Genomic DNA, 22,781 nt, shown 5'->3' with positions numbered 1-22,781 from the left:
TATTTTTTGAATGTGATTATGAAATTCTGTATGGAAGCTACATCCAATGCCGTCACAGGGAGTAATTTTGAACCATTCCTCTATTAATACTTCATTCTTAGACATGTACAATGAATGGATGAAAGGAGGCCTGAACTCCATATCCATGGCATAGCAGCAACCAAATGTTGGTTTATTTGGAAAGAACGGTGCCTTAGAGTGTTTGAAAACAAAAGCAGAACACCGGAAAAATTAGCTCTTGACATTTTACGACACTATGAATATTGGCATCCACATACACTTTCCTCATTATCAGTTCATAACAACATCAGGCCACAATCTCAGCCTTATTGGACATTCCCAATGAGAAACTTTTACAAATTAAACTGCGACGCTTCGTGGATATCTGCTAAAACTAATGCAGGTTGTGGTTTCATTTTGCGCAGTTGGCCAAGTACCTTCAAGGGACCAGGAATGTGTAGCTGCAGGATTGAATCTGCAGAAGAAGCGGAAGTTGTAGCTTTGCTGCAGACTACACAATGGGCCATCACAAACAAACTGCAGAATCTGGTCATAGAAGGAGATAATCAAAATACTATCAAGTACTTACAAGGCACACATAACTCAATCAAATGGCAATGCGTAGCAATTCTAGATGAAGTTAAGAGGTTGGCAGACAAACTAACTTCTTTTGGGGGATTTCATTTTGTGGATAGAAGAGCTAACAAAGCAACAGACTTGCTAGCAAAAAAAGAAAGGAATTCTTCTCAACAGCTTACTAGTTTTACTGAAGTTCCTTTGTTTTTAATTCCTTCAATAGCTTTTGACACTGTCAAAGCTCAAGAGATCTGTAATATGAACTCCAATTATGTAACTTTTCATGAAGAAACTAATCACACAGATTCAGTGATCAGACGGACGACTCAATCAGAGTCGACTCCACATGAGTCTGAATCTACAGATTAGTCTTCTTTGCAGTAATATATCTGGTTGTTTTCAAAAAAAGAAGATGATAGTTTCACTTTATTTGCTACCCTGGGCTAGACCCAGGTTGCCAGGCTTCAGAGAGCCGGGCCTGGTGTTGGAGATATTTAAGGCGCGGGGTTTGGTCGTTCCTTTTTGTCCAGGAAGTCCTTTGCTTGAAGGCTCTCCAGAGAATCACGGATGGCATCTTCAATTGGTGTAAATTTCAGTCCCAGGTCTAGCAGCTTCTTTGCAGCATTTTTGCAATCCACTAAACCAGGTTGGGTTTCCTCCTCAAACCTATTATTGAATCAACCAAAAGGCAAAACTGAGAAGCGGAAACATAATAGTTTATTCTTTTGCAGTAAAATAATATATATAGAACGGAGAAAATTCTTCAGAAAATGAATCACGTTTAGTTTGTTGGGTAATAAACAAAACACTGGAGAGTGGCACTGAAACCATTCTGTACGCTAGAATTGGCAACTTGAAGACATTATGCAGTAACCAAAAATAAAGAAACTTCTATCCAATCATACCCAATTCTTGTTAAGCACTTAAGCCTTACATCCGTTAACATAACAGAATTGACAAATTATGTAACAGCTTGTTAAGTTATTTCAACTGCGTATTTTCAGAAGAATCTAATTAGCACCATGGGCACGCGTTATGAGAAGAGAGGCAAAGACATCCATAGCTCAACTGACTTCTACTCTCCAATCTTCTGGAGTCTTAGACGTCCATCTAACATAACTGGTGTAAGACTTGCATGATGAAAAAGACATGTTGGCTCTTATACAAACAACAACCGAGCAGTATGATGTTTCTGTAAGGGCAACCTGAAAGTACTATAATGCAATACAGTGCTTTTTTTCTTCCCAGAATAGCAAGTTAATATCATTTGCCGAAATGAATCTAATCTATTTCACATTCAGGTCCTTAATGATCTTTGTTTGTTGTGTAGTTTTCGGGTTGTCCTGATTGGTCTTGTCATGAAAGCTGAAGCTTCTAAGAAAATTGATAATTGAAGAACCAAGAATGCAAGCATTAGATGATAGTGGTGTACCTGTGAACGGGGAACTCCGGATACAGTTTGGAGACAACCTGCGCAAAGTCCTTAAATTGATAGATGCCATTAGTGCAAAGATACCTCCCAGAAGCTGATGGGGTTTCATAGAGTAGCACCTGGGCATTGGCTACATCCTTCACATGCACTACTCCTAGCCAATGATATTCCTGTGTATCCTTTGACCCCTCTAACAGCTGTTTTAGCACTGCACAGCTGGCATTCAGAGAAGGCTGAAGGAGAGGACCCAAGCATGTGGATGGAAGGATGGTCACAAAGTCCACTCCGGACTCTTCAGCCCTTTTCCATGCCTCTTTCTCTGCCTGCGTTTTGGATATTGGATACCACTTCTGTTCCAAATAATAAGGTACCAATTAAGATCCCTCTAAGATGATGGCTTTCTCTGGTAGGGACAATTTTTCAGTCATGTCTAAGAGAGAAAATAGACAAACGAGATGCAGTGACAATACGAGTAATGTTTATTACATGGTTAAGAATGAAACATGTTTGGTTTAGCTATCAACTGTCAACTAGAAATAACACAAATTAACCCAGAAAAGATTACAGCTCATTAGTGAAATAAGATACTGCATTAACTTTTTCCTCAAAATGCCGTCCGCCATGTCTACCCTTAATGATACTGCTATTGGTGGACAGGGAAAATCTCCAAAATGCTGTACATGTGGTTACACAAAAGACCAAGAAAAAACTAAATGCGGCGACTTATTTAAACTTCTAAATTGCCATTAATCCATCAATTGTAGGGATACTGTACACACTAAAACCATGCTACTCCTAATTTCCTGTAGCGATCATTTGATTTTTCTTCTCCATGGTCTATCAATTTTGTTCTATATCCATGCCCAGTACTAGAATGTGTAATTTTAAGCGCCCCCCAGTGTCAGACACGGCACACTCACACCCGAATTTATACGTGACATTCGCAGTCAAAACATGGGTAAAATGCAAGATCAAAGTACAAAATTGTTAAGAGATTTGAATGTACCTGACGTGATCTGCAGTAATCAAGATCAGTCCAAGAGTTCTCATCAACAGGAACAGAATTAGACCAAGATGGGTTAGGAACAAGTGCAGATATAGAAGAAGTAAGAACAACTCTTTTCACTTTATACTTAGCAGCAGCTTCAAGAACATTAAGAGTACCTTTCAGTGCTGGGACTAACAATTCCGAATTTGGATCTTTAGGTGTTTCAAGAGTACAAGGTGATGCAACATGGAATACACCTTCACAACCTTTAATTGCATTATGGATATCATTTGTGTTTTGAATATCTAATTCAAATATCTTTACACCACCGCTTGGGTTGGTGGTGGTGGTGGTGGCGAGGTGGGAAGCATCAGTGCCAGGGAAGATGGTGGCATGGATTGTGTAACCTTTATTGAGTAATGAATGAACTAGCCATGATCCTATGAACCCATTGGCTCCAGTTACACATACCACTTTGCTCTGATTCTGATTCTGATCCTCTGTGGTAGAAGTTGCCATCGATTTTTAGTGTGAAATGTAAAATTGAAATGAGAAGTGATTGATTGGGTAAATTGGGTATATGAATTATTGAAGATATCATCGAGTTTGGGGGAGGCAGATATGGTACATGTATTCACCGAATGTTTGTTTTTAGACGTCGTCTTCTTCTTATTTTCACTTCCCAAATTTTGGATCATGGGCACATATTTTACTGGTAATTGTAAATTTTGGGTTAGGTTTCTTTTCTCTTTTTGTGAATAAGATATTATGATTGCATTAAAGAAAAACTAAGATTCAAGTTGAGTTTAAATTACGGCACTAGTGAAGCCATCTAATATGGGGTGGTTAGAGACCGTTTTGATATTAGATGTATCTACTGTTTTTTCTCTCCCTTTTTCTCTCTCAACTAGGGCTGCACAGGAACTGTCCCGTCCCATGGAACCGTACTGGAACCACAAGAACCGTACCGGTACCGTCCCGGAACCGCAGTTAGATGGGACAGGTACAAGTACCAAAAACTGGTACCGTGCCTAGAATAGGTACAAGTAACGGTTCTAGGCTAATCCCGTCCCGTCCCGTCCCGTAGTACCGAGGATCTATATCCGTTGATATTAGGATTAAATCCTGGCCGTTGATAGTAGGGGTTATACCCTTTCAGTTTCAGCTTCATCCTTTCTCAGTTTCTCTATCGTATTCTCGGATTCTCCTCATTTCCTTCTTCTTCTTCCCTCTGACCCTCTCTCAGATTTTAATTTTCCTCTCAGAGAAGATAAGAGAAGAGGCCATCGTCGAAGTCACTAGCAGTAACCAGTAAGCCATCATCATCTGTATAAGGATTAAGGAGTTCAGTATCGATTTACTTGTAAGTATTTTATAAATCGATTTTAGGGTTTGTTCATCATCTGTATTAGGATCTTAGGGTTTCAAAATCGATTTTAGGATTTCAATTTGTTGATCGATTTAAGATTTTTTGTTCTAATATGATTATTTTTTTTCGATTTTAGGGTTGGAACTTGGAAGAACTGATCATCAGTTTGTTCATCAGTTGATACACACATCAGGTATTCGATTTGATTTTCTGATTCTGAATTTAGCTAGGGTTTTATTTTAACTTGGATTTGATTTTCAGTTGTTCTTCAATATATGGTTAGGGTTTGTATCATTTTTTTTCTGGATTTGATTTTGAGTAAGGTATGGTGATTTTAAGAGAGAGTCCATGGACTATGGAGTAATACCAACTGTGGTTATTCTTTTTGCTTTGATTTGATCAGTTTTGGGGATGGAACAGATGAATTTGCAATAATCTAGTCTGATTGATATGGAGATAAATGAGTTACCATTCTACTGAGTTACACTGGTGAAAATATCAATTAACTATAACATTTGTCACTCATAATCTGGTGTACCTTCTTATTTGTTGCATGTATGGATAGGATGGCCCTATTATACTTTCATAGATATTCATTGTATATATTTCAGATGGATGAGCTCTAAGTTTAACACTTTAACTTGTTTTTTCATTTCAGATGGATGCAAATACAACTCAAAGTGCTGGAACTGAAGTTGGTTCCTCATTTCACCCTACATCTGTACCTTCACTTTCTGTTAGTGTTCAGCAAGCTACACAAGAAGATCCAAATGAAGCTATAACTCCTGCTGTTGATGTAGCCGCGAAGCCGAAATCCAGTTCAAAAGCTTGGAAGGATTTTATAAAATTAGATGGGGAATGGGCACAATGTAAGCATTGTAACAAGAAATTGAAATCCGGTAGTCAAAAGAATGGTACGTCTGGGTTATGGAAACACTTGAGGCATTGCACCAAGAATCCTAATAAGAAGAAGGTGGGAGGACAACAGTTATTGATGTTTGAACCCCAAAGGCCAGGTGAGGATAGTAAGTTGATTGCAACTAATTTCAGTCAAGAAGCGTGCAGAAGGGCTCTTGTTGTGTTTATCATTGTTGATGAGAAGCCATTCAGAATTGTTGAAGGTGAAGGGTTTAGGGCCTATTCGCTAATGTTGGAGCCTAGATTCAAAATGCCGAGTCGTATGACCATTTATAGGGATTTGTTACAACTCTATGTTGATGAGAAATTTAGTTTGAAACGTTACTTTGCAGCTTCCAAAATGAGGGTGTCCTTGACAACTGACACATGGACTTCACCTAACAATTATAACTACATCTGTGTAACTGTTCATTTTATTGATCAAAATTGGAAGTTACAAAAGAGAATCATCTTGTTTTGTCAAATTGAAGGTCACACAGGCAGTGATATTGGTCAAATGTTGGAAAGATGTTTATTGGATTGGGGTCTTGAGGATGTGTTTGGGGTTACTCTAGACAACGCTAGTGCTAATACGAAGGCCATTGAATATTTGAAGCAAAGTGTGATTGGTTGGACTTCAGCTCCAGTTAGAGCCGAATATTTGCACGTAAGTTAGTTTTTTTGATTTGTTCATTTCTAAATTCTAATATTTGCATGTATATCTGTAACTTTTCAATGCATGTGTTCTTTTCAATGTATGTGTACATTTCATTTCTGATTTGTTCACTTTACTTTTATTAGGTCAGATGTGCAGCTCATGTTCTTGCCATTGTGACAAAAGATGCAGTAAGACTCTACAATAAGTCGATATGTAGGATCAGGTCAGTTATCAAATATGTAACTAGATCTCCTGCTAGGTTGAATAAGTTTAAATATTGTTGTGAATTAGAAAAAATTGAATATAAGCAAGGTTTGATCTTGGATGTGAAAAGTAGATGGAATAGTACTTATTTAATGTTAGAAGCTGCTGAAAAGTATGAAAAGGTTTTCAAAAGGTTAGAAAAGCATGATAGGGACTTTAGACAGATGTACATATTTGAAGAATCAAGGAAAAATGCTATACCTGATACTGATAATTATGACATGGAAATTGATAATGCTTTTGAGGATTACTCTAGTTCTGAATCTGAGGGGGAAGTTGAGGAGGATTGTAATAAAAAGGGGAAGAAAAAGACCAACAACAAGAACAAAAAACCTCGTCAACATGCTCCATATGAAGAGGATTGGAAATATGCTAGAGGTCTTCTGAAATGCTTAAAGATATTTTTTGATGCTACTGTTAAATTTTCTGCCTCCACAACTGTTACATCTCCTGGTTTCTTGTGGGAAGTAGTACTCATCCATGAACAGTTAGTTGAGTTTAGAGATAATGCAACTAATGATCCATTTATTGCTCGTATGGCTGATATTATGTTTAGGAAGTACAATTTTTATTGGGGTGCTTATGAAAAGATGAATTCTTCCTTGTTTTTTGCTCAACTGTTGGATCCAAGAGAGAAGGAAAAAGGTTTAGAATTTTCTCTTCAGTGTTTATATGAGCAAGACCTTGTTAGGGTTAATATAGTTATGAGACAGGTCAAGAGGGACTTTAAGATACTCTTTGAAGAATACAAGTCTTTTCATTCAATTAATGAGGAGGTGGCAAGTTCATCTAGTAGTGCTGTAGTTGAGAACTCAGTTATCGCTCCAAATGGTGGTCGACTTGCTACTCTTCAGACAAGAAAGAAAAGGCACAAGCAGAACCAATCAACTGATGAGGCAACAATAACAGAGTTGGATATGTACTTAATGGAAGTGTATGATGAGTCTGAATCTGATGGGAACAATACAGGCAAGTCTAGTTTTGATATTCTGGCTTGGTGGCAGGCTAACAGTAGCAGGTATAAGATACTTTCATGTATGGCAAAGGATATATTATCCATGCCAGTGTCTTCCGTTGCCTCTGAATCAGCTTTTAGCACCGGAAAGCGTGTGCTTAGTCCATGGCGAAGTTCTTTATCTCCAAGAACAGTTGAGGCTTTGCTCTGTTGTCAAAGCTGGTTAAGCAAACCCATTGATCTTGATCTTTTAGCTGATTATGTACCAGATGATAACTCTAAGGATGAGGAAGGTAATTTAAACTTTTTTTTGTTTGATTATGATTTATTTGAATCAATGGTTGATTGATATATTAATTGTTGCTTGGTTCACTGCCCTTTGTGCGTATGAGAGTAACTTCAAAACACTAACTGAAATATAAATTGTTGTTGCAGACATCTTGGGTGTGGTTCAATTGTCAGAGGTCTTGGATGCTTGATGCAATGATGCTTGGTCCAGCTTGGAGATGGAGTTCGTTTTCTGTTGCAGCAAACTTATGAAAGTGGTCAATTGCCAAAGCCCAAATGTTGTTTTTTTCGTTGGTTTATTTTTTTCTACTTGAAGTCTAGTTACAGGTTTTAAGACTCTTAAGTTTTTAACAGTTAAAGTTTTTAAACTTAGAACTTTCAAGTATTTTGCTTTTTTTTTTTTTATGTTCTTCAGGTAAAGAACCGGTACCGTTCCGTCCCGTACCGAGTTAAACAGGTACAGGTCCCGTCCCGTCCCATATTGCATAGGTACAAGGTACAGGTACCGTCCATAGGGAGGTACAGGTACTGAGTTAGGCAAAAACCCGTACCGTCCCGTCCCATGTGCAGCCCTACTCTCAACCAAAGAAGGAAAAAAAAAATTCTTCAGAACTTAGATTTTTTTTTTTCTCCGGAAAAGAGGCAAGCCTCAATTGTATTCATCAAAAAAGTCTGATTCAAGATCAGAAGCGTTTATAGGACTGACTCGAAAAAATCCAACAGTTACAATAAAATCTAACAGACTACATCGACATCCAATCAACTCAAAACCATAGTCCCAGGACCCAATCTGACAACAAATTCCTACCATTCCTAACCAATTCAGCAGTAATAGGACAAGTTTAAACGGTCTTGGTTGGATCAAATGTAACACATCCAAGCCATATAACAAATCTAAGATGAATAGAGATGTTAGGATCAAAAAATCCAACAGTTTCTCAGGGTTTTTTTCAGACTCATAGGAAAACAGGTGACATAGGTATGCAAGGATCCATAGATCCAACCATTTGTCGATTGTTTTTTCAAAATAACAGTAACAAAGATAAAAAAAAGTATAATCTACCATGGGTATAATCTGGCTGAATCGGTCTGGAAAGGACTGGATCGGTATCAAAATCTGTCTTGGTTTCTTTTTAGAAATTTGAGTCTGTGTTTGTGTCTTTGGAAAACATGTTGTTGTTGGAGTGAAAATATGTAACAGAGTCAGGATGACTAGAGATGTTCTTTACTGCTGCTGTTGGCTTCCCAAAGCTTGATGAGGACCTGAGGTTGAAGTGGACTCTGATATGAATCTTGAGATCTGCTTGATTGAAAATCAACAAGAGCTTGAACAAGCAATTGATGAAAAAATGAACCCTTTACAAGGAACCACTTTACAACAAACCCTTTTGCAAAATTAAATTACAACAGTACAAGAAAAACCCAATCAAGAGAACACAAAAATTAGAAAAAAAACAGTAACAAGAAAAAATTAAATCTAAAAAACTAGATTCAATTAAGAATAGAGGAAGACTACCATAGGTTGTTTGAGAACATAACTCTAAATAGAAGAACTCGATTCTTAATTAAGAAGATTTTGAAAACCTTGAACACATATTGAAAATAGCAGAAGAAATCAAAGAGGGATTAAAACCCCCAAAAATGAAACCAAAGACTATCTAAACTTACAGAGATGAAGAAGGATAAGATAATAACGTTAGAGAAAAGATTGATCTGCTCAGATAAGCTCCAAAGGAGCCGATCTGAGCAGTGCGGCGCTTAGTGTTTTAGAGCTTTCGTGTTTTTTCTGGAGAGAAAATAAAGAGAGAAAGAGAGAGATTTTCTATGATATAAATAAACTATAAAACAAAACTTAGATCCTTGATCCGTACGTTTTAACTTGATTTTCCAGATCTACCGGACAGATCGAGTTTGTTTCTTTGTATACATTTATCTTTCAATAAAATAAATTGTTTGTAAATAATTTTAATGGTTTTTTAATCGGTATGATGGTTTCACAATACTATCAGGACTTGTTTTCTTATCCTGTTTTTTTAGTGGATGTGGATTTGCATTGTTGTCAAGCATGTTATGGTTGAAAACGATCTACTTCACCAGATATGGATCGTTTGTGAAGAAATTAATTTGGGCATATTACTTCCCTTTTATGGAAGCATCTGATATATTTGATGATCAAGAAACAAAATGGTTTGAAACCATTGTATGGACATCCAATCCTTCAACGGGCTGCAAGTTTAATACGATTTTCTTATCTTGTTTCTTTAAGTTTCGATTGTAAATCTTGTACTGTCTGTATTGTCTCGTTTGTTGATGTAATTGATCAACGCAATCCTTCAAACCTCAATTTGAATGACGTAGTCGAATAAATAAAATTTAGGGGCGCTTCAAAGCCCCTGTTTCCATAAAAAAAATCAAAAAAAAAAAAAGATATTGGATTTATCTACCGAGATCTTGTGGTGAATATATGAGTGATATTATCATCCCGATTTAAAATTTAAAGTTTTTTCTAGGGCTGTAAATATCAGTCTGATATCCAAAATCTGTTTCCAAATATTCGAGATCTTATAGGATTTTATCAGTTTTATTGAATATCGGATTCGAACCGGACATTTTATTGGATATTTCTTTAATATATCGAAATCGGATTAGGCTCCATCTGTTTATTAATATCCGATATCCGATAAAAACAGGGACCGAACATGCTGTTATCAGTTATCACCACCACCAAATGAACGATTGAAAAAATGATTATCAAAAGGATCTCTTCCTCTAAAGAAACTAGACACTAAACTCTGATGCCTTCCAAAAACACCAAAACCTCCCATTCCAGCAAACAGATCACCTCCAAACCTCTACCAAACCCTCCTCTAAAGAAATCATGTCTACCACCTCCTATTCCTCCTATACCTCTATCCAATTTTTTAACCATAATTCAAAACAATATGAAAAATATTCAAATCAAACAAACAATCAAAAGCTAAGTAAGAAATCACTGCCATCCAAAAACACATAACAACTTCATACCAAAACTTTACGTTCCTTATCCTCAAAAAAATCATTTGAGAATACTTAAAACAAGTAGAATCTTCAAATTTTATACCACGAAGATGATTATCTAAACCTGAAAACTGACCATCTTCAAAAATTCGAAACTAATTTTCCAGAAATTAAATAACTGATCATATGCAATATCGCTGATCAACCACTGAATACATAACATCTAGGTATATTGACGAAAGCAAACCCTAAAAAATTCGAAAAAAAATTGATAAAAATGATAGTAAGAAGAAATTAGTTGCAGCAGAGACGTCTAAACGGAAGAAAAAACTCTAGGATATATATCTTTCGTTTTCGCAGAGGATTGGTAGGTTTTTTTAAATGCAAAACAAAGAGGAATAATCTAGATAACTGTTTGATTTTTTCGAATTTTCCATTTCAGGTTTTAAGTAGATGGAAAATTAATTAATAAAAGAATGTTCTAATTGGATAAATATATGATATCCGATAGCTTAGCCTATCGGAATTGATGTCTGATTTTGATATCCTATAGGATATTATCGGATTTCCGATAGTGCTTAACCTATCAGATACGGATTTCTAAATATCTTACGGAATTCATCCATTGACAGCCCTAGTTTTTGCAAATTTAGCTAAGGAACTTGTAACTATGTCCTATCATAGGAATAAAATAGAAACCCAAAAAAGTCCTTACTACTTTATCTGCTTCTTTCATAAGAGCTATGCAATGCCAGGAAATTTCTGAGTGCTTCCCATTTAGATAGTTGAATAAATTTTTACAGTTATCTTCAATACTGAAATCTTTGATGCTTTTCTCCTTACCCTAGTTTGTTGCTTGTAGTATGTCTACAACTTTTGCTTATTGAGGGTCTAAACTTGATGATGGTCCTGCTCTTCCTCCTTCAAAACTACATGCATCATCCCTTAGGATCAGTGCAAAACTAGATGGTAAAAATGCTGAGGTTCATGCTGCATCCACATTATTTTTAAGAGAATATCTTCCCGGTGCTATCCAAGGGGTATTGTAATTCTTTACTGAAGTTTGGGGATCCTTCTTATGAGTTGATTTTGAGACTAATATTGAATATGTCTTTGGATTTCAAGAGACAGTTGAGAGGAGATTTTGATTTTTCCTTAAAACTCCTATTACATCTTTTTTTCCATATAAACCATATCTTAGTTAAGATTAGTTCTATAAAAAATTTCTTGTCAGGGTTTTGAAACCAATCCTTACACACATCTATTATTTTGAAAGAAAAATCGAACTCTAAAGTAATAGGTGTTAGAGCACTGCTCGTTCAAACTCGCAAGCGTTGCTATCTCAAGCTTGTTTGTCAAGTTTAGGTGATCAAAATATAAGTCTTGATTTCTAGTCTACTTATAGCTATGTCTCGGATTCGGATAGAATGTGTAGTTGAGCTTTAGACTTCACGGCGTTCATCGATTGAAGACAAAGATATACTGAGGAGATCTTGGAGGAACTTCATCAACAAAAGGTATGTGGATACTAAAACTTATCTATCACTCAGAAATCTATTCTATTTTATCTCCTAATGAGACTAAGTCGTATAGGTATATAGACTTTTATATTATACACATTTGATATTTCGAGTTGAGCTTAACTCACTTATATCTTTCTCGAAATATGTGTTGCAAAGTTTTTTGCTTTAACTACGTTCATAATTATTCTTGACGAGTTTAGTTTGAAAATAATTTATTTGTTGGAAACTAAATAATGAGTCAAAAGATGATCATGTGAAAATTGCCTTGAAACATCACATGATTTGTGTGAGACAGTCAATTGATGTAGACTCGGAATGTTTCACATTGATCATTCGATCACTTGAAAATTACTTATAAGCTAATAGTTTGTGTGAGACGGCTATTGTCATCTTCTAAGGATGTTTCAATGATTGAAATGGGAGTTTAGAAAAAAGAACCATTGTCTGGATATATCACAGTATGCATACCAGTATGCAAACTGTTGTAGTATGATTCGGGCCCGGGAACCAAGCGCGAACGATTTTAACTGTCAAAGTCCGGGAACCAAGTTTGCATACCAGTATGCGAACGGTTTCACCTGAGTTAGGTCTGGTACAACAGTATGCATACCCGTTTGCGAACTGTCGGACATGACCAAAGTCCGAACCTCTAGTTTGCGTACCCGTTTGCAAACTGAGTTGGTTTAAGTTCTAAAATCGGTTAATTATGATTTCATACCAATGAAGAAATACATTTATAAATTAAAGAATACAATCTTTGCAAACCGTGGCTAAAATGTTAATGAATTGATTCTTTTGAATCAATCCGATTTTGTTTCAATCGTGTCTTGTATAATTTTATGAGAATATAAACAATTGAACAACTCTATGAGTGACACAATTAGATTCATTTGGTTATCATTTGATCTAGAAGTTTTAGATGAATGTGGTTAATACAAAAGTGTTCATATGTCTAACTTCGGTTAACTGTTATTGAGCCCACTCAATATACACGTTTAGGTACGGTTACCCATATCTAAATGAAGGTATATTTCATTTGTGTGGTTAAGAAAACTTAGCTTGAATCTTTAATCAGGTTTTCATCTAATGATAAATATTGATTGCTTTGTTTCAAAGCTATCAAACCCTGATTTGAAGATTATATAAGGGAGAACTCTAGCAACCGAAAAACCTAATCCCCACAGCTCCTGTGTGATAATGGTTGCGTACTAGAGTCCATTCTCCTTTAACCTAGGTTTTTCCTAAAACCATTATAGGTTAACGACTTAAAGACTTCATTGGGATTCTGAAGCCAGACCCAATTATTTTCTATGTAGTTGCATGTTCTGATCTTACTTTTTCTATCGTATTGAGTACTATTTTCTCTAAGATTTGCTCGAGATTTATATCTGATAGGTAAGATATAAAATGTAATCACAAAGCTCTTCGTCTCATTCTCTGTGATTCCACAATAACTTGTTCTACTACCATATAGTCAAGTTACTGTGAGGTGATTGATATTTCTAGGTTGTTCTTCGGGAATATAAGACTGGATTATCAAATGGTTCCTATTCACCTTGATTTATCAAAAAACAGAACAAAACTTCATAGGTATTTATGTGGGAGACGAATTTATGTATCAAAATAGACTTTTCTGTGTGAGACATATTTGTTTATAAAGTCTTCGACTTTGGGTCATAGCAACTCTTAGTTGTGGGTGAGACCAACTAAGGAAATCAAGTGCGTAGAGTCCTGCTGGGATTCAGAGACATAAGGAACGCGACTGTATACCTTAATCGGTGTGAGACTTGGTTAGGGCTCAACTACATTCCAGTTTGAAGTTAACTTGTAGTAGGATAGCGTCTGTAGCGGCTTAATACAGTGTGGTGTGCAAATCTGGACTAGGTCCGGGGGGTTTTCTGCATTTGCAGTTTCCTCGTTAACAAAACTTCTGGTGTCTGTGTTATTTCTTTTTCGCATTATATTTGTTTATATAATTGAAATATCACAGGTTGTGCGTAATTCAATCAATTGATAAATCCGACCTTTGGTTGTCGATTGAAATGGATTTACACTTGAACATTTTTCTTTGGTACCGTTCAAGTTTTTTCTCATAATAATCAGGCTCACGGATTCTATCTGTTTGATTTGCTTATTACATTGAGAAAGAGAGATATAACTCTTGGATATATTTCCTTGATTGAGTTTGACTGTCTAGTTGATTCTCTTAGAATAATATTGGAGTTAGTCCATACAGATTATCGAACGAAATATTGGGTGTGGTTGTTAGACCCCCGCTTTTTCAATAGAATTTGGTCTTAACTCCCAAATAACTTTAGCATAAGTGCGATGAGATACATATGTTCCGTAGTTTATATTTCCTTCCCACACATGGTACAAGATGGATTTATGTCTTTTACTTTCCCATATAGTTTATAATTAGTTGATAATGCATTTTGTAAACATTTCCAGAAAAGCAGTTTATCTTTGTGATATACCCAGTTTCTATAAAGATTTCCAAAAAAAATCCACAAGTGTATTCGTTTGGAGGAGATATATCCACCCAATATTTATAAGATGTTTAGATATTAGAAGAAAAATGGTTAGTTTGGTGTCTGTCTTAATTATTTGAGGCATACAACTAGAAGACAAAAACGGGTCATTATGAAGTAAATCAAAAACTGCTTAACTAACTATTTTTCTTAATGGATAATCTATCCCTGATTAATTAGTGTTAATTCATTGATCAATAGATGTTTAATCTTGTCAACCTAGAAATCAACTAACATTAATTCATCATCAAAACATGGGAAAATTTGATTTTTTTGAACAAACTGTTAGAGCATTGCTCGGCCGAACTCGCATGTGTTGCTATCTCAAGCATGTTTGTCAATGTTAGTGATCAAAACTACAAGTCTTGATTTCTAGTCTATTATAGCTAAGTCTCGGACTAGGATAGAAAGTGTAGTTGAGCTCAAGGACTTCATGGCGATTCATCATACAAGTAGAAGAACTACTCAAGGAACCGGTGGAATTTCTCGACAAAAAGGTATGTGAAGACTTGAACTTATCTGTCTCTCAAAAGTCTATCTATTTTATCTCCTACTTCTTGAGACAAAAAGTCGTATGCTATATATATATAGACTTAGATTATACACATTTGGTATTTCGAGCCGAGTATACCTCGCCTATCTATATCTCGAAATGTGTGTCGGTAAGCTTTTCGCTTCGATCAAGTTTATCTTTACCTAGTGACGAAAGTCATGATATGTTTCAATCATCTTGAAAATTGCTTTGACGAGAAATGGTGTAGTAACTATATAACGTCCTCTAAGAATGTTTCAATGATTGAAATGATAGTTTAGATTACATAACCAATGATGGACATAAGCATTATTTTGGAAACGCATTTATGTATAAGTCCTATTCCTTGAACCAAAGTTTTCGAACTTTGTTGATCAAGAGAAACCGGAAGAATGGCTTGTTGCCAACTCCGCGAACTGCTGAACTTCTCATCCCGAGAAATTCTACTGGTGTGACAAATTAGTTGCGTGAGTACCAGTCCGCGAACCGGCGGAAGGTCTCTTGCCGAGATTTTCTGATGGAGTTTGTAAACTCTGTCGGTTGTTTAAGTACGCGAACCTAGTGTGCGAACTTAAGAAGGTTATATATCTGAAGATGATTTCTGAACTTAAACTTTAAAAAAGACTAAAGAATGCAGTTTGCAAACCGTGTCTATAAAATTTCATGAACCGATTCAAGTGAATCAAATCATCTTTGCTTTAATTGTGTCTTGTGTAGTTACATAAGATTTCCTTGCAATTGAACAACTCTCTAACTAGTTCATTCGAGTCATTTGAACTAGTTATGGTGAAGAAGAACATGGTTGATATGAAATACTCGTATGGCTAACCTTTTGGTTCACTATTGTTGAACCAACAATGTACATGTTTGGGTACGGTTAACAAACCTAGAAGCGTGCAGTTCATTTGTGTATAACAAGCTAAGTTTTCGATCTAACGGTTGAGAAATATTAGCTTGAATCTAAATCAGGTTTTCATCTAACAGTGAATATTGATTGCTTTGTTACCAAGGCAAAACCCTGATTTGAAAGACTATATAAAGGAGACATCTTGTATTATGCAAAACTAATCCCCACACCTTAGGTGTGATACTAGTTTGCGTACTAGAGTCGATTCTTCTTTAACCTTTGGTTTTCTTCTTCTAAAACCAGGTTAACGACTTAAAGACTTCATTGGGATTGTGAATCCAGACCGATACTACTTTTATCGTAGTTGTGTGATCTGATCTTGGATCTTCTATCGTACGAGTACAATCAGATTGATTGGCTTGAGATTTGATATCTCCGATAGGAAAGATATAAAAAGTAATCACAAACATCTTCGTCTCATTGTTTGTGATTCCACAACATCTTGTTTCGCTACCATACGATTAAGATTGTTGTGAGGTGATTGATTAATCTAGGATGTTCTTCGGGAATATAAGACCGGATTATCAATTGATTCCTAATCACCTTGATTATTATCAAAATACGGAACAAAAACTTTAGGGTTTTTCTGTGGGAGACAGATTGATCCTTTGATAGACTTGTCTGTGTGAGACAGATTTGTTTATTGTCAAAGCCTGCGATTTTGGGTCGTAGCAACTCTTAGTTGTGGGTGAGATCAGCTAAGGGAATCAAGTGCGCAGTATCCTGCTGGTATCAGAGGCGTAGGGAGTACAACTATACCTTGGATCAGTGGGAGACTGATTGGGGTTCAACTACAGTCCAGTCCGAAGTTAGCTTGGAGTAGGCTAGTGTCTGTAGCGGCTTAATACAGTGTGTGTTTAATCTGGACTAGGTCCCGAGGTTTTTCTGCATTTGCGGTTTCCTCGTTAATAAAATTTCTGGTTTTTGTGTTATTTCAATTTCCGCGTTACATTGTTTTATCTTTATAATTGAAATAATACAGGTTGTGCGTTAGATCAATCAATTGGAGAATCCGACCTAACGGTTGTTGATTGATATTGATTGACACTTGGATATTGGTCTTTGGTACCATCCAAGTTATTCCTTGTATTTGATTAGTACTCGCAGTTTCTGTTTGAGGAAATCAAATCAAGAGAGAGATATAAACTCGTTGATATACTTTTAGTTGATTGAGTCTTGTTGATTCTCTTAAAAGTATATTCGAGTTTGTCCACACAGATTGCTAAGCGAAATATGGGGTGGTGTTGTTAGACCCCCGCTTTTTCAATTGGTATCAGAGCAGGCAAACACGTTCAAGACCTCAAAAGTCTGTGTTTGTAGCGATCTGACTATATGGAACATAAAGTCTCAACTGACGCCTCACCAGGTTTAAAAACCAAACGTAGGAAAAAGTCTGATAAACTGGTTACTCTTCAAAAAGGGTTGGATGAACAAATCCGGATCAACTCTGGTCTTGTTGCAGAAATTCCAATTCTTAAGGATTTGATATCTTGTAAAAGTCCATTGATGAATCTGAGTAACTCCAGTTGTTCCTCCTTAAAGAATAGTCATAAATCAGATGGTAATCAACAACCAGTTGTTATGAAAACTGATATGACTAGGAACCACTCAGACAAACTTGAAAGTCCTGGCACATGTTGGTGCTGTGATTCTTCCGATCACCGTCAACAAGTCTGTATGTCGTTTTAAAGGAGCCTAAATGTTGCAAGTGATCTTTGTAAGAAAGCTAAATAACTTTTTGATACTCAGAAAGGACATACAAAACTAGTAGGAAACCCTAAACAGAGAAGTACTAATAGTATGAGTGCCTTTGCTTTAAGATCTTCGTCTCCCTTTCAATAGTTTCTTGATAGTGGATGTAGCAGACATATGACAGGCGATCTCACATGGTTTGTTTCGTCTATTGACTATGAAGGAGGTCCTGTAACGTTCGGAGATGGGAGTTGTTGCTACATCAGCAAGAAGGGAACGATCAAACTGCCCGGTGTTCCAGAAATCCATGATGTAGTATACGTAAAAGGTATGACTGCTAATCTTCTTTCTATTAGTCAAATCTGTGACAAAGTCCATCGAGTTGTCTTCAATGCAAACGGGTGTGACATTGTAGACAAAACCGGGAAAGTAATTTTTCAAGGAACTCGTGGTAAAAACAATTGTTATCTTCTCGATACTCAGTTCAGTAACCGTTGCAATTTGACTAAGGTGGAATCTACACATCTTTGGCATGAAGGTTTTGGTCACATCAATTACCGTCTTCTAACTAAGATCATTAACAAAGAACTTGTTAGAGGCATTCCCAAAATCAATGCAAAGATTGAAGGTGTATGTGGTGCCTGTCAAAAGGGTAAACAAACGAAGGTCCACCACAAATCATCTCGAGATATTCTCATTAAAGCTCCACTTGATTTAATTCATATGGATCTCTATGGACCAATTCAACAACCCACTGTTGCTGGTAAGAAGTATGCTTTAGTTACGGTAGATGATTACACCAGATTCACTTGGGTTGCATTCTTATCTCATAAGAATGAAACTCTTAGTGAATTCAAGATTATTGTTAAAAGGATCCAGAACGAACAAGTTCGCAAGCTAAAGAAAATTAGAAGCGATCGTGGAACTGAATTCAAAGACACCAAAGTATTTGAATTCTGTGACGAACTGGGAATCATTCAACAATACTCACCACCTATTACTCGTCAAGATAATGGAGTTGCTGAAAGAAAAAATAGGAATATTCAGGAAATGGCCAGCGTAATGCTCCATAACAAAAAATTACCATTAAGATTTTGGGGAGAAGCTGTTTTTACAGCATGTTACTTGATTAACCGTGTGTACTTACGGTCTAAAACCCTTAACACTCCTTATGAGTTGTGGTACGGAAGGAAACCCAACCTACACTATCTCAGGGTGTTTGGAAGTAAGTGCTATATTCTGAAAGATCGAGAACATAAAGGGAAATTCGACACCAAAAGTGATGAAGGTATCTTTCTTGGCTATGCTTCTGATAGTCGTGGTTTTCGAGTGTTTAATCTCAGAACACAAGTCATGATGGAATCTGCTAATGTTATCATCGACGACATTGGTAACTTTCGTCATGATAATCCTTCTGCTGAGTTGCCTCCAACCGAGACAACAGAGAAAGTCAAAGAAATTCCAGAATCAGTTGAAGTTATCCCAACGGTTACTGATCCTGACATTTCTAGTGACGAGGAGAAGAGCACTGATCAAGCCATTCCTGACGAACAAGAACGTTTCCCTCCACGTCATCTCTGGGTTCAAAGGAATCATGATCCCAACAGTATTATTGGAGGAAGAGATTCTACAGCCAAAACAAGAGGACAACTTCAAAATATGTGCAATTTTGGTTGTTATCTTTCACAAATAGAACCAAGGAATATTGATGAATCTCTGAACGATCCCTTTTCGGTGAATGCGATGCATGAAGAGTTAAATCAATTTCAAAGATAAGATGTGTGTGAACTTGTACCTTGTCCCTCCAATATCAATATTGTTGGTACCAAATGGATATTCAAGAATAAGTCTGATGAATTTGGCACGATTGTCAGAAACAAAGCTAGACTTGCCGCTCAAAGATATTCACAGATTGAAGGAGTTGACTTTGATGAGACCTTTGCTCCTGTGGCACGTCTTGAGTCCATTCGTCTCTTGTTAGCTCATGCTTGTTTTCTTAAGGTTAAGCTGTTTCAAATGGATATAAAATCCGCGTTCCTAAACGGAATTTTAAAGGAGGAAGTCCATGTCGCTCAACCTAAGGGGTTTGAAAATCCTGAATTCCCAGATCATGTGTTAAAACTCAAAAAGGCATTGTATGGGTTGAAACAAGCACCTAAAGCCTGGTTTGAAAAACTTACTACTTCTCTCATTATAAAATGTTTTTCAAAAGGCGGAGCTGATAAAACTTTGTTTACCAAATGGAGTGGGAAAGATGTGGTTATTGCTCAAATCTATGTAGATGATATCATCTCTAGATCAACTTCTGAAAAAATTTCAAAGGACTTCCAAGTCTCTCTTGCTAAGGAATTTGAAATGAGCAATGTTGGTGAATTAAAATTCTTCTTAGGATTACAAATTCAACAACATAAGGATGGAATTTACTTATCCCAAGAGAAGTATGCTCGAGACCTTGTGACAAGGTTCGGTCTGGATAAGTCTTCTCCAAAATTAACACCTATGCCCACTACTGGTAAACTACATAGAGATAAGAAAGGAGCAAAAGTGGATCAAAAGTTGTATCGATCTATTATTGGTAGCCTTTTGTATCTTAAAGCTACTAGACCTGATATTTCCTTCAGTGTTGGTTGTTGTGCCAGGTTTCACGCAAATCCAAAGGAATCTCATCTTGCAGCTGCAAAAAGGATCATTAGATATATTAATCACACTGTCGGGTATGGTTTATCTTACACTTTTGATACTAACACTGATCTATCTGCTTATTCAGATGCTGATTGGGCAGGATGTGTAGAAGACAGAAAAAGTACATCATGGGGTTTCTACTATGTAGGACTGAATCTTGTAGCTTGGCATAGCAAGAAGCAAAATTCCCAATCCTTGTCTACATGTGAGGCAGAATATATTGCTGTTGGATCATGCTGTACCATCCAAGTTATTCCTTGTATTTGATTAGTATTCGTAGTTTCTGTTTGAGGAAATCAAATCAAGAGAGAGATATAAACTCGTTGATATACTTTTAATTGATTGAGTCTTGTTGATTCTCTTAAAAGTATATTTGAGTTTGTCCATACAGATTGCTAAGCGAAATATTGGGTGGTGGTGTTAGACCCCCGCTTTTTCACTAACATCAACCCAGAATCGCGGAATGTTCATGTACTCGTAAAGCGATTATGGGTCGATGTTTTTATTGAAGAAGAACACCAAGAATCGGTGTATAAGAATCGATGTTTTTATTGATGTATATAGACCATTTGTATGAATCGCGGTATGTCGATGTAAATATAAACTGATTGTCTCATACTTTCATAAACAAAATATTCATTCATAGTTTTGGGAAATTAGCGCATCACATAGAATTGTTTAGTATGCGTATTCTTGAATCTCACACAAATACATCATTATTAAACCTCCGAGCATGTTTAACCAACATCCCAATTTCTTTTGTGTGAATGAACTTCCTTTCTCGACATTGAATTCCTCTTAGTCCATTCACTAGTCCGGAAGGGGTTATAAATGACGAATGAAGTCTGCTATAAAACATGATTTATCACGGTTTTCATCTGTTATTCGAACCGTTATTTATTTGGTGTGACTCTTTATAAATGACAAACATAAAATGTTATTAACTATGACGAATAAAATTTGTGACTTAAAATCACTCACATAATATGTCATTAAATATCACATAATATGTCATTAAATATCACGGTTATTGTACGTAAAATACAATAACGGTTGGTGCACGTCATAAGTAAATCACAGTAATTATATGTATCATACAATAACAGTTAAGACCTGTTATAATCAAGGCATTTCCATAAAAATAAATGAATATTCCGCTATTTTCTGACTACTGATTTAGGTAGGTATTCAGATTTAGTGAAATTGAAATCTGGTCCCGGTTTGGTGTATTTGGAATTCGCCCAAATTCATAAAACAAAATTATGATTTTAACTGGATCTAAAATCAACTTTATTAATTATTTTTTCAAGAAAATAAAATATTTTAATATAAATCGAAAGATAAATAGCAATCCATAGTTGCATATTGGAAACTAAAATTGTAATCAATCAACTGTCACCTTGCCACTCTAACTTGGTCACTCTCCTACAGGAATTACATAACCTTTTGGCGACTTAATCATGTCACAGTCTTCAAACATCCCCAAGACATCATCTCCATCGCACAACATCACTCTTGGATTATGCAGTCATAATTGTCACCAATTAGCAGCTTTAGAGTATCAATATATGCAAGTGTAACCGGTACAATGAAAGTGTCGTTGATAGGAAAATGAGTAAAGAGTTCAACTTCATGAGGGAACAAACAAACATGTTCTCCAATTTTCTCCTAACCACTCTCAAATATGGGAATGGCAGACATTTCTGGAGTCCTACATAATTCACATTTCATTCAGCGTTTGTTTACCAAGAATTCAAGCAAAAGCTAAGAAGCGGTAGGCAAATGCAGAACTGAATAAAAAAATAATTTTATTGAAGGTGAAATGGATGGTATACCTCAAAATAAATCGAATCTTAAGTTTTGGTGGAACAACATCACCAAAAAAATCAGCTTCTTCAGCCATTTTGCAGAGGACTCTACGTACAATATCTCCCAAATACATCCCAGAAATTTCTTCTCAAAATCTGTTGCATTAATGAAGGATACGGCATTTAAAAGCACTGAAAATACAACAGTTAATTGTAAATAAAGAAAAAAAGAGGTCCATGCTTTACCTCTAGCTTATGTACCAAACTGATCACTTAAAGAAGAATAAGCATATTCAGATTAGGATAAAGTGATAACAGTGAAGGATACATACCATCTCTCTTGATTTAGGTAGGAGACCATGCCTCTTAGGAATGGTCTACATATACTGCATTTTTTCCAGTTAGTTCCCAAAATAACTGCAACTGCAACATCATTATCAAAGCATTTGCCTCCAGCTTATGTACCAAATGTATCATTCACCTGCATCAACGATGCTAATTATAAATTGCATCTGAAGTACCTGATACGATACTAGGATCAGATCCTAGTATGCAAAGATAGCAATAGCAAAGGAAACTCTAAACCAAAAAGAAAAAATGACTTGCCAAAGCTGCAACACGCATATCTATGTCATGCCTGTCTAAGGCAGCAACACGCATATCTATGCCCTTCTGTCTTAGG

General features: G+C 36.2%; 1 protein-coding gene and 1 long non-coding RNA gene across 3 annotated transcripts; both read right to left on the bottom strand.

Moving 5' to 3' along the window:
• Nucleotides 1-221: 221 nt before the first annotated feature.
• Nucleotides 222-3,741, bottom strand: LOC113284384 (cinnamoyl-CoA reductase 2-like). 2 transcript variants are annotated; one of them, XR_003328117.1, is made up of 4 exons: nucleotides 3,015-3,741; nucleotides 2,009-2,358; nucleotides 759-1,242; nucleotides 222-546 (listed from the first exon to the last, which is right to left on the bottom strand). XR_003328117.1 is itself a non-coding variant. In XM_026533828.1 (3 exons), the coding sequence occupies exons 1-3, from the start codon at nucleotides 3,513-3,515 to the stop codon at nucleotides 1,071-1,073; spliced, it is 1,023 nt and encodes a 340-aa protein (XP_026389613.1). In that variant the 5' UTR covers nucleotides 3,516-3,741; the 3' UTR covers nucleotides 222-1,070. The 2 variants fall into 2 exon arrangements, 1 of the variants encoding a protein (XP_026389613.1); XM_026533828.1 differs by having other exon boundaries at nucleotides 222-1,242.
• A 17,828-nt stretch (nucleotides 3,742-21,569) lies between these two features.
• Nucleotides 21,570-22,579, bottom strand: LOC113284383. Its single transcript, XR_003328116.1, has 3 exons — nucleotides 22,432-22,579; nucleotides 22,127-22,255; nucleotides 21,570-22,002 (listed from the first exon to the last, which is right to left on the bottom strand). It is a non-coding gene; the product is annotated as an uncharacterized LOC113284383 (long non-coding RNA).
• Nucleotides 22,580-22,781: the final 202 nt, after the last annotated feature.

The sequence above is a fragment of the Papaver somniferum genome, chromosome 5, assembly GCF_003573695.1.
Source record: "Papaver somniferum cultivar HN1 chromosome 5, ASM357369v1, whole genome shotgun sequence".
Classification (NCBI taxonomy): domain Eukaryota; kingdom Viridiplantae; phylum Streptophyta; class Magnoliopsida; order Ranunculales; family Papaveraceae; genus Papaver; species Papaver somniferum.
The sequence above is the reverse complement of the archived record's forward strand: the minus strand, read 5'-3'. Positions and strand labels throughout refer to the sequence as shown.